Here is an 11,582-nt window from a genome sequence, read left to right as displayed (position 1 = left end):
AACTCCTGGCCTCAGGTGATCCACCCACCTCAGCCTCCCAAAGTGCTGGGATTACAGGTGTGAGCCACCGCACTCAGCCTGTTTTTGTTGTTGTTGATGTTGTCATTTTTTGAGACAGTCTTACTCTGTCGCCCAGGCTGGAGTGCAGTGGTGCAATCTCGGTTCACTGCAACCTCCACCTCCTGGGTTCAAGCGATTCTCCTGCCTCAGCCTCCGAGTAACTGGGATTACAGGCATGCACCACCACACCTGGCTAATTTTTGTATTTTTAGTAGAGATGGGGTTTCAACATGTTGGCCAGGCTGGTCTTGAACTTCTGACCTCCAGTGATCTGCCTGCCTTGGCCTCCCAAAATGGTGGAATTACACGCGTGATCCACCGCGCCTGGCCAGGGCTCCTAGTCTGAGGAGTAACAGTGTCAACCCTGCTCAGCCTCCCTGGGAAGGAGGGTCTTGCTGTTCCGTTCCCCCATCCTCCGTGCCCCGGGCCCGGTACTATCTTCTTCTTCCCATCTTGCCTGCTTGCTTTTAAACTTAAGTGTGGGTTATTTTCCCCTTTGTTATTCCTCTGCCTCAGAAACCCCAGTAAAGAAGTCTTGGTTGCACAAGCATTCTCTAGGATTAGTTTAGCGTGCTTTTCAACATCAGGGTACCATGGTGTCGGGCCTTGGGTAGGATTTTTGCTGCCCCTTCACGAGTGTCAGGCTCTGTGTCCAGTAAGCTTTAGGAAAAACCACTGCCGCCACTGCCTCCTCCCAAACTGCACCCACCCCCCGCCCCATCCAGCCTGCACCTTCCTTCTGCTAAAGAAACTTAGGGTGGAGCAGCAGGAAGACTGAGGCACGAGAAATCACCCAAATAACTGGGTTCATTCTACAGGTGATTGCTTGACGGAATGGTGTGCAGCCATCTTGTAAGCTCTGATATTTAAAGAATCTTTAAAGACGTGAAGAACTCCTCTGAAATACCATGTGACCCCCATTTGGGAAGAGGAGAAAATTTGTATGCAATGGAGGGAGGGAAAACTGTAAAGATGGGCATTGATCCTCTAAAGCATTAGTGGGGTGGTCCCTGGGTGGTGACAGGTGATTTTTAACTTTATTTTTTTTTCTGTACTTTTCCGTTTCCTGCAATGATCAGTCATTGCTCTGGCAATCGGAAAAATACCCATAGCATTATTATTATTATTTTGAGACGGAGTCTCGCTCGGTCCCCCAGGCTGGAGTGCAGTGGCGCGATCTCAGCTCACTGCAATCTCCGCCTCCCGGGTCCTCGCCATTCTCCTGCCTCAGCCTCCCGGGTAGCTGGGACTACAGGTGCCCGCCACCACGCCCGGCTAATTTTTTGTATCTTTAGTAGAGACGGAGTTTCACCGTGTTAGCCAGGATGGTCTCGATCGCCTGACCTCCTGATCCGCCCGCCTCAGCCTCCCAAAGTGTGGGATTACAGGCGTGAGCCGCCGTACCTGGCCAAATACCCGTATTATTAAGAGAAATGTTTACAAAAGGTTGGTTATCTCTGATGTTCCCCAGGCTGCGGGAGAGAGGAATTGACAGCCATGATTGTTGGTGCGCACTGCGGCCACCAGGGGGTGCTGGGTGCACGCAGCACGGAGACAGCAGCCTCCTCCCGTCGCCTCCCAGGGCCCTCAGCAGCTAAGTGTGCAGGAGAGGGTTGCAGACACCAGGGTCCATGTGTGGCCTGGCTGCTGGAAACAGCGCCACTGAAAAATCGACAGGAGATTCCCCAGCCCTCCAGCTCATTGTAGCCTTCAAAGACCCCTGGCCCCAAAACTATCCGATTCAAGGTATTTTTAGTATTTGGCCCATCCGGCCCCGCCTCTCACGTGTCTGAAAATAGCTCCTGTCCTCTTGCTCTTCCCTCAGACACTTCTGATGAGCAGAACTCACAGTCCTCGATGGAACATTCGATGAACAGCTCAGAGAAAGTAGATCGGCAGCCGTCTGGAGACTCGGGTCTGGCCGCAGAGTCGTCTGCAATCTCTCAGGTACCTCGCTCGAGGTCTCAGAGGGGCAGCCAGATCGGCCGGGAGCCCATTGGGTTGTTGGGGGTACGTTGAAAGGTGTTTCGTCATTGTGTTTTGTTGTTTTGTCGTTGGACCATTGGAACTGTCATTTGTCCATCAGGCGATGTCCATGAACACAGTCCTGGGCTCTGCTTGGGCTTTGGGGCCAAGGGATAATGAGACTTGTGGCCTCTGCCCTCAAGGAGCCTCTGGGTCGGAGGAGGATGAAGGGACTTGAACCCAGCCTCAGCTGCCGCGTTTTGTCTGTTCGGGTTCACAAAAGCATTGCCTCATCTCAGTGATCTGCAGATAGGTGAGCTTTACAGCTGGGAAGACAAGACTTCAGAAACCTAAGTGGTGGGGCCTCGTATGGAATATGGTGCCGCTGACCCCGCTTGCACCGCGTGGGCCCCTCTCCGGGGCATCACTCTGTGTTGGAATCTGGTCTGAGTGACTCAGCACAGGTGCAGTGGGGCTTGGTGGTTAGGAGCAAACCTCCCAGAGCCGGGCCCAAGTTTTAATCCCAGCTCCCAAAATGGGATCACAGAACTGTCTTAGGGCCACCGTGAGGATTCGATGGGAGAACGTGGGTAAAACTTAGCATGGAGTAGACACAAGATGCAGAATTGTTATTGGCCATGACCACTATTAGGATTTTTCACTGTAAATCTAGACTCTTTTTTTTTCCTTCGAGACAGAGTCTCCCTCTGTCACCCAGGTTGGAATGCAGTGGCATGATCTTGGCTCACTCCAACCTCCACCTCCTGGGTTCAAGCAACTCTCCTGCCTCAGCCTCCCAAGTAGCTGAGATTACAGGTGCCTACCACTATGCCCAGCTGATTTTGTATTTTTAGTAGAGATGGGTCTCACCATGTTGGCCAGGCTGGTCTCAAATTCCTGACCTCAAATGATCCACTCCCTTAGCCTCCCAAAGTGCTGGGATTACAGGCGTCAGCCACCACACCCAGCAACTTCAAAATCTTTAAACCCTTTGATCGGCAGCTCCTGTTCCAGGAACTCACCCTGTGGAACCACCTCCACATGCCCGAGCACAAAGGGGCTGCTTAGGGAAATCGGGTCTTGTCTGAGACAGACTAGGGTTCAGCCGTTTTGAAGAGCATGGTTGGGCCTTCCAGGTTCTGATAAACATTCCTGCAGTGTGCAGTGAGAAAAGCAAGCTGCAGATCCAGCAGGCATAGCATGAGCCCATCTGGTTAAAAACAGTAGAAACCAAAGCCTGGTGATTTATATTAAGACCAAGGTTGTTGGCTGGGATCTCCGGGCCTCTTGAGCTCAGAGAAGAAAAGCTCAGCTTGAAACTTTGATCCATACCCTGAGAGTATGCAGTGCTCCCCCGTCAGTACCTGGAAATACCAGGAGTCCCCCATTCTCACATCGCCCCCACTACCCCCACTCTTGCTTCCAGGACACCCAGACCTAAAATTGGGCCTCTTCCACCATTGTCACAGGCACACTGACACACATACTGTCCATGGAGCTAGGTGTGAGTGACATGGGGATATACTCCAGTAAAGCAGACAGCCTGACATTTCAAGCGACACATTTTTGGCCTGGTGCAGTGGCTCACATTTATAAGCCCAGCACTTTGGGAGGCTGAGGCAGGTGGATCACTTGAGGCCAGGAGTTCAAGACCAGCCTGCGCAACATAGCAAGACCCCCGTCTCTCCAAAAAAAGAAAAAGAAAATTAACTAGGCATGGGTGGTGCGCACCTATAGTCCCAGCTACTCTGGAGGCTGAGAAGGGAGGATCACTTGAGCCTGACAGTTCAAGGCTGCAGTGAGCTCTGATCATACAACTGCCCTCCAGCCTGGGTGACAGCAAGACCCTGTCTCAAAAAAAAAAAAAAAAAAAAGAAAAGAAAAAAGGACAGGACAGAAAGGCAGCCTTCCTGACTCCCTGCAGTCCCTGCTCCCAGGGTTCCCCAGAAGGAGCTCATGTCACCATCTCTGCAAGTCCATCACATGTCCTACTTGAGGCCTCTCTGCAACATTGATCTCTGAGAACCCACCATGGACCAGGGGCTGTACCTAGTCCCTCCCTGCCATGCTGGGGCTGACAACGGGCCCAGGATAAGCAGATACAAGCAGGTCACGGAGTCCCACTAAGTGCCGTGAGAGAGAAACAGGGTGATGTGAAGAAGCAGAACAGGCTGGCCGGGCGCAGCGGCTCACGCCGGTAATCCCAGCACTTTGGGAGGCCGAGGCGGGTGGATTGCGAGGTCAGGAGAGCGAGACCATCCTGGCTAACACGGTGAAACCCCGTCTCTACTAAAAATACAAAAAATTAGCCCGGCGTGGTGGTGGGCGCCTGTAGTTCCAGCTACTCAGGAGGCTGAGATGGGAGGATCACGAGCCCAGGAAGTTGAGGCTGTAGTAAACCGTGATTGAGCCACTGCACTCCGGCCTGGGCAATAGAGTGAGATCCTAAACAAAAACAAAGGCTGGGCACGGTGGCTCGTGCCTGTAATCCCAGCACTTTGGGAGGCTGAGGTGGGTGGATTGCGAGGTCAGGAGATAGAGACCATCCTGGCTAACACGGTGAAACCCCGTCTCTACTAAAAATACAAAAAATCAGCCTGGCGTGGTGGCGGGCGCCTGTAGTCCCAGCTACTCAGGAGGCTGAGGTAGGAGAATAGCGTGAACCCGGGAGGCGGAGCTTGCAGTGAGCTGAGATTGTGCCACTGCACTCCAGCCTGGGCGACAAAGGGAGACTCCATGTCAAAAAAAAAAAAGAAGCAGCAGCAGCAGAACAGGCCATGGGTAGAGGGTGTTGTGGCTGGTGTCAGCAGGGAGGGGCTGGCTGTGAGCCGGACATGAAGGGGGCCCAGGCTGGGACAGCGGGCTCTCCAGGCAGGGGCAGACCAAGGTGCACAGACCTCAAGACAGCAGCCAGCTTGAAGAACGAAAGAGAGGCCAGGGTGGCCGGGGAGGCCAGAACCTCATGGGTGAGGAAGAGAATGGCCTGATGAGGGACGAAGTGGGCCAGGCTGGTCACTAGGGCCTTCTCGGTCCTGGTGAGGAACTGCATTTGTTCAGAAGTCAGTAGGAAGGTTGCAGAATGCTTTGTATTTTGTGTGTGGTTTCTATCGGAGGAAGGTCGCTGGGGCCATGTTCTTGGCCGCAAGGAAGGCACTCCATCAGCAAGGCCAGAGGTGAGGGGGAGGTGTGCGGGCAGAGATTGGGCTTCAGGGGCCTATCCTGGCCTGGGGCTTTCTCCCAGGCTGATGGGGAGCACCAGTTAGGACAGCTGCGGTCTGGAGTTTGGTCTCAGGTGACAGGTTAGGTTTGAGATGCCCAAGACAATTGTGTGATGGATGAGTGAGTGTTAAACCTTTTCTGGGGTCCTGGGTTTCTTGGGAATTCCGTGACAACTACAGACCCTTTCCCCCAGAATAACACACACACATATATGTATACCCAGCAAATGCTGAGAGTCCAGCTCAGACCAAGCGCTGTGCCCAGCCCCAGAGGAGCAGGAGTCTACATGGCAAAGTGGGTCTGGGCCTCTGGGAGATAGCCTGAGAACTTGGAGAGATTGCCAGGCATCATGGCTCACACCTGTAATCCGACCAGTTTGGGAGGCTGAGGCAGGAGAATCACTTGAGCCTGGGAGTTTGAGACCAGCCTGGGCAGCATAGCAAGACCTCATCTCTACAAAAAACTTTTTTAAAGAAATTAGCTGGCCATGATGGCCCATGCATGTAGTCCCAGCTACTCAGGAGGCTGAGGCAGGAGGATCCTTTGAGCCCAGGAAGTCGAGACTGCAGTGAGCTATGATGACCACTACACCCCAGCCTGAGCAACAAAGCAAGACTCTATCTCTAAAAAAAATTGTAAAAAGAACTTGGAAAAGCTGGCGCAGTGGCTCACGCCTGTAATGCCAGCACTCGGAGGCTGAGGCGGGCGGATCACCTGAGGTCAGGAGTTTGAGACCAGCGTGGCCAACATGGTGAAACATGCAGACATGGTGAAACCCTGTCTCTACCAAAAATATTAAAAATTAGCCAGGTGTGGTGGTGCACACCTGTAATCCCAGCACTCTGGGAGGCTGAGGTGGGCACATGACCTGAGGTCAGGAGTTTGAGAGCAGTCTGGCCAACATGGTGAAACCCCGTCTCTACTAAAAATACAAAAATTAGCCTTGCGTGGTGGCGCATGCCTGTAATCCCAGCTACTTGGGAGGCAGGAGAATCACTTGAACCCAGGAGGCGGAGGTTGCGGCGAGCCGAGATTGCACCACTGCACTCCAGCCTGGCGACAGAGTGAGACTCAGTCTCAACAATAAAAAAAATAACTTGGAAAGGTGAACTTGAAACAATAATCACGAGTAATCACCCTAGCAAATAATCACAGATGGGAAGATTGATAATAGCAACTCCCGGTCCAGTCTGAATGAGTGGGGAGAGCCTAGGGTCCAAGGCAGCCGTGTAGGAAGCCTCCTGAGTTACCGGCCATTGGCATGGGATAGGGCCAGGCAGGGGCCAGGGGACACGCGCTCTATAGTTCCAGGAAGAGTTCGGGTGTGAGGCTCTCCATAGCTCCTCGAACTCTCTGGAGTCCACGCTTGGGCCTCAGGTCCGGAACTGCTGGTCTGAACCACAAAGCCGCCCTCCCTCGGTTCCTTCCTGGGCCGACCTTCGGCCTCACGCCCAGCCTAACTTGCCCTCCTGGCCTATTAACCTGTGTTCCCCTTTACTTCTCTCCCCAAGGATTTGGAAGGAGTGCCACCCTCTAAAAAGATGAAACTGGAGGCCTCTCAACAAAACTCTGAAGAGATGTAGACGATGCTTTAAAGCCTCCGATCCATGTTCCATGGAAGGTACATCAGCAATTAATTCTAGAGCAACTTTGCCCCAGCGATTCCTCTTGGGTGCGAACAGAACTACTAACGTTTCAAGTTTACCAAGTGCAAATCCAAGAAGACCCAGAACGGCGTCACTTCTCAGACACTGAAGAACTCTGCTGTGAAGCAAAACACTGAAACCTTTAAGGGACTGTCCTTGGGGAGGCAGGTGGGGCTGACAGCTCAGGAGTGTCTGCACACTGTCTCGGAAGCCAGGATTCCATTTGTGTTGCTGCTGTATTTTTTCCCCACTTCTCTATGTAATGATATAAGCTATTGGAGGGTGGTACCGATCAGGAACGCTTTTCGGCGGGGCTTTTCACTGTTCAACCGATTCCTTCCGCTTTCTTTTTTTGTGCCTTGTGCCCTTGAGGTGACCTCTGGCATGTATCCTGGTGGTTCTTGCATCCCCCTCTGCAAAGTGCCCTCTTGGTTTGGTTCGGGCGGCAGCTGCCACCCTACTCACCGCTCTCCTCCCTGCCCCAGGACTTCATCGGAGCAGGCAGGGTGGAGCGGAGGAGCTCCTTAGCCCACCTGGTTTGCAGGTGCAGGGGGACCTTAGGCATGCCCCAAGTACCAGGCACCAGGGCCCAAGGACACTCAAGTGTTGGGGCATAGTCCCCAAGGGCTCGGCTCCTTGGATCAGGCTGGGCACTCACTGTGCTGTCCCCTCCTTGGGGCGTTCAGGACTGGGCGTCTCCAAGCCCACCATGGCCCAGATGGACATGCAAAGCCCTTGGAATTTTCTGGCACTTCCTCTCTATTGCCCCCCGCACCACCACCACCACCACCCCCATTACTGCTTTCTCCCAGACCTCCGAATACGAAATGGCTTCTCTGGCTGACTGCAAGGCTGTCTCCTTAAGGTACTGAGTGGGCCGGGGAGGCTGGGAGCCGGCGGCAGGATTAGCTGGTGCTGAACTTTCTCTCATGGGACGTCGCTTGGATTTCAAATCCACAGTCACCTGCTGCCCTTTGCCTCCTCCGACGCCCCAGCCGGTGCCCCAGAGAGGCAGGATCGCAGCGGTCAGAATCCATGTGCTTTCCTATTTGCAGGCTGTTCTGACTCTCAGAGCCAACAGCTGGACCGTGTCTCATCCCTGGAACATGCCGTCTGTCCCCACCAGGGAGCGGGTCTTGATGACCGGGCCTCGAAGGCCACAAACAAGACGTCGAGGAATTGGAAAGATTTGCACACTCTCCAGAAAGGAGAGACGCAATCTCCCCTCCCTCCCATCCCGCACCTGCGCTGGAACAGCTTCCTCTCACTGAATGGAGATGCCCCCTTGGACGAACTGCCTAATTGTTTGGTTCTGAGGCCTGGTTTGCTCTTAATTAATATATGAACTCCTCAGACCTTAAACCTTTTCCTAAGCTTTCTTTACTGCACTGGAGTTCTGACTCCCTTTGAGTTGTGTGTTACCGGGGGGGTGGGGGTTGCGGGTTTTGTTGTTTTTTGGGGCTAATTGGTGCATATTCAGGTACCACCTTTGATGTGTGGATCTTTCTCCTGACCATCACGGGAAGTGTCTGCTGGATTCCATTTTTTAAGAGTTTCTGAGGGTGAGGCTCTTATTTTTTTTCAAGGGATCCTGTCTATTTCCTACACTTCAAGAAGAATCAAAATGTTCCTGAATTTCAAATACCTCATGCAAAATGTCTCCTTAAATAAGGGAAAAAAAAAACAAACTTTGAAAATCTTAATGTTGAAGTTAGCAGTGCTGAAAGGTTTCTGTCTTAAAAAAAAAAAATCCTTGTACTTATCAATTTTGCCCCTTAGGCAGTCAGTTTTGTTGAGAACTGTGTCCTGTATCCTGGCGCAGAACCTACCTGATGCGGTTCCTCTCCACGCATCTCAAGGCGGCGTTACCTCCAGATCCCGTAGAGTTAGAGTCACATTTTTCTTTGCAGCAAAACTCCATTTTGGTGAGAGATGAATTTGGATATTTATTTCCTTTTCTTTTTTGGGAAACGAGAGGCTACAACCAAGACAGCTGAAGGAGAATGAAACACACATCTACAGAAACAGAGAGGCGTAGGTGGCCCTGCCATTGGCAGCAGCCTCTCTGGACAGGCAAGGGGAGTTGGCGCAGGTGAGGACTGAGACGGTGTCCACCGTACCGAGGCTGTCACTAGTATTTCTCTGAAGTGCCTGAAGGTAGGAATGGGCCGGCGATTGGGACCAGCTGGGCCCCACCACGGCCACGCCGGGCAAAGCGCCAGCAGCCCTGCACTCCACGCTGGCCAAGAAGGCCTTCCACGCAGAATGACGAGACTGCAAAAATCCGATGTGCTTCCTTCCCTGGCGCAGTCGCTCCTCTGAGCTGCTGCCCCCCACCCACCCTGCACCCCTCGCACTCCCCCCACCACAGAATCTAAGACCTTTCAGCTTTGAGCCAGGGGGCGGGGGATCCCGAGCAAAAGCCTTCCGTGGACATCAGGCCCCGTGGCCTCAAGGGCTCCCAGGGCAAACCTAATTTCCCCCAAAACTTACAAGTCGGGGAAGCTGCGGCTACACATTCCACAAAGTGCTGGCACTTACACCTACAACCCGGAAGGCTGTGGACCGATTCCTCTAGGGTGGTGACCTCCCATTAGCAAACAGTGTCATGGTTTGGAATGTTCATTATCGCCGAGAACCTGGTTAGAGGCATAAAGACCTTTTTTCACCGTTACCTAATTTTTTTCCCCTCCCAAGACTTTTTTTTTTTTGGTGTGTTGTACAGCAGTATAATTTTTCACTTATTTATTCCATCAGTAGATATGGTTTGTACAATGTACAATGGTTTCATTTCAGAAAATAAAAATTTCAAATCATGAATACCTTGTGGTTTTGTCACATTTTAAGTAAGTAAAATCAGATCGATGGTGACATTGTCCCTCTCTAGCTGCTGCGGCCTCTCGTGCATGGCCGTGTGACCCTGATTCTACAAGACACACAAGTTCCTTGCACACAGGAGCTGTTGCCTTCCAGAGTCATAAGAGGTGCCATTATTAAGCACCAACTGGATGCCAGGCAACCCACTAGTTGCTCCTTTCTGTGGGCAGGTATTGTCGACCACCTTGTGCAGGTGAGGAAATAGCAGGACAGTCCCATGCAGGACTCTCATGCCCGGTCAGGCCCCCAGGTTGAAAGTCACACCTGAGGCCAGGCGTGGTGACTCACGCCTGTAATCCCAGCACTTTGGGAGGCCGAGAAAGGCAATCACCTGAGGTCAGGAGTTCGAGACCAGCCTGGGCAACATGGCGAAACCCCGTGTCTACTAAAAATACAAAAATTAGCCAGGTGTGGTGGCACGCACCTGTAATCCCAGCTAGTTGGGAGGCTGAGGCAGGAGAATGGCTTGAACCTGGGAGGCGGAGGTTGCAGTGAGCTGAGATCACACCACTGCACTCCAGCCTGGGTGCAACAGAGACTCTGTCTCAAAAAAAAAAAAAAAAAAAAAAAAAAAGCCACACCTGATCTGTCTACCCTGAGGCCTGGGTTCCAGCAGGGACATGTTTTCGGCTTCCCTGTCTCTGAGGGGGCTCTGGATTGTGGCAGGGACTCAGGGGCGTTAGTGCACAGGTGGACTGCAACCTCGGCTTGACTTGTCCTAATGGCCTCTAGTGACTTACATGGTCGGGCTGGAACTGGACCTTTCCCAGGGCCATGACCCTTTCGGCCCAAACTGCTTCCCCCAAGCTGACTTCCCCACCTGTGTCCAGCCTCTCCTGGCCCTAGGCCAGCCCCTAAAGAGAGCTGGCAGGAGTGGGGGTGTTGTGTCAGCAGGTCTAGGCCAAGCTGCACTGCGTGGACCAGCTACAGGCAGATGCTCTCTCCTGTTTGTTCTGTCTGACTGTCCTTCCTACCCGTTCCTTTTTAACATGTTCCAGTGTTTTTACCAGAATTGGCTGCTCAGCTAAATAAACTCCTGATATGGAAAGTTCAGCTTGACAAAACACAAATCATAGAGGCCTTGTTTGCTTAAGGGAAAAAAAAATGCCTGAGCTGGCACACGTTCCCGCGCTTCCTTTCTGCCCTCTCTGCGCGTCTGTTCCCAGCTCTCTGGATCAGTGTCCCTCCCTCCTTTCTCTAAGCTTCTGCCTTTTCCCCCTGCCTCCCTTGTCTCCACCCACCTAGATCACTGTCTCTCAGTCATTCTGTAGAACTTCCTCTGTGTCTGTCACTGGAGCGCCCTAACTTCCTCTCCCACCTCCCTTCATCAAGGAGCAGTCTCATGCCCAGAAGCTAGAAATGTAGCTTTGCAGGCATTGATTGAGCTGTGCTGGGCCCTAGGCAGCAATGACTCGAACTTGACATTTAACCCCCAGGCAGGTAAGTGAGCCCCAGTGCTTTCCGATGCCCACCACCACAGTTTGGAGTTAGGGGATACGGACATTCTGATGGCAAGGGTCAGGGAATCTCCTAGGACACTGGAGGAATACCAGGCCTGGGGATAAGCAGCTTGTTTTTCCTTTTTGACACAAAGGAGTGGTGGAAGTTTCTGAGCCAAGGCTCTGCTGGACTAGGGATGGTGTTGCCAATGAATAGCATGGATTGGAAAAGACCAGACTGGAGGTGGGAGCTGGGCAACTAGGGAACTGGAATAGGCCAAGCAGGGGGCCAGCAGTTGGCAACAGGGCCCATGTGCCCCCAGGGAATGCAAAGGCAGTCAGTAGGCAGGGAGGTGGGGTGGGGAAGGGGTCAGCT

General features: G+C 52.8%; 1 protein-coding gene across 1 annotated transcript in view; it reads left to right on the top strand.

Annotated features, from left to right (window-relative positions):
* The window catches only part of BCL7A (B-cell CLL/lymphoma 7A), a 31,635-nt gene extending 21,925 nt beyond the window's left edge, over positions 1-9,710 (top strand). Inside the window, exons 5-6 of the mRNA XM_011948590.1 lie at positions 1,886-2,070; positions 6,756-9,710. Coding sequence (XP_011803980.1) covers positions 1,886-2,070; positions 6,756-6,827 — 257 coding nt within the window. The 3' untranslated portion in view covers positions 6,828-9,710. The remainder of the gene's footprint in view (positions 1-1,885; positions 2,071-6,755) is intronic.
* The last annotated feature ends 1,872 nt before the right edge of the window (positions 9,711-11,582 follow it).

Source organism: Colobus angolensis, unplaced genomic scaffold (genome assembly GCF_000951035.1).
Source record: "Colobus angolensis palliatus isolate OR3802 unplaced genomic scaffold, Cang.pa_1.0 Scaffold28, whole genome shotgun sequence".
Taxonomy (NCBI): domain Eukaryota; kingdom Metazoa; phylum Chordata; class Mammalia; order Primates; family Cercopithecidae; genus Colobus; species Colobus angolensis.
This window is presented reverse-complemented; position numbering and strand designations above follow the sequence as displayed.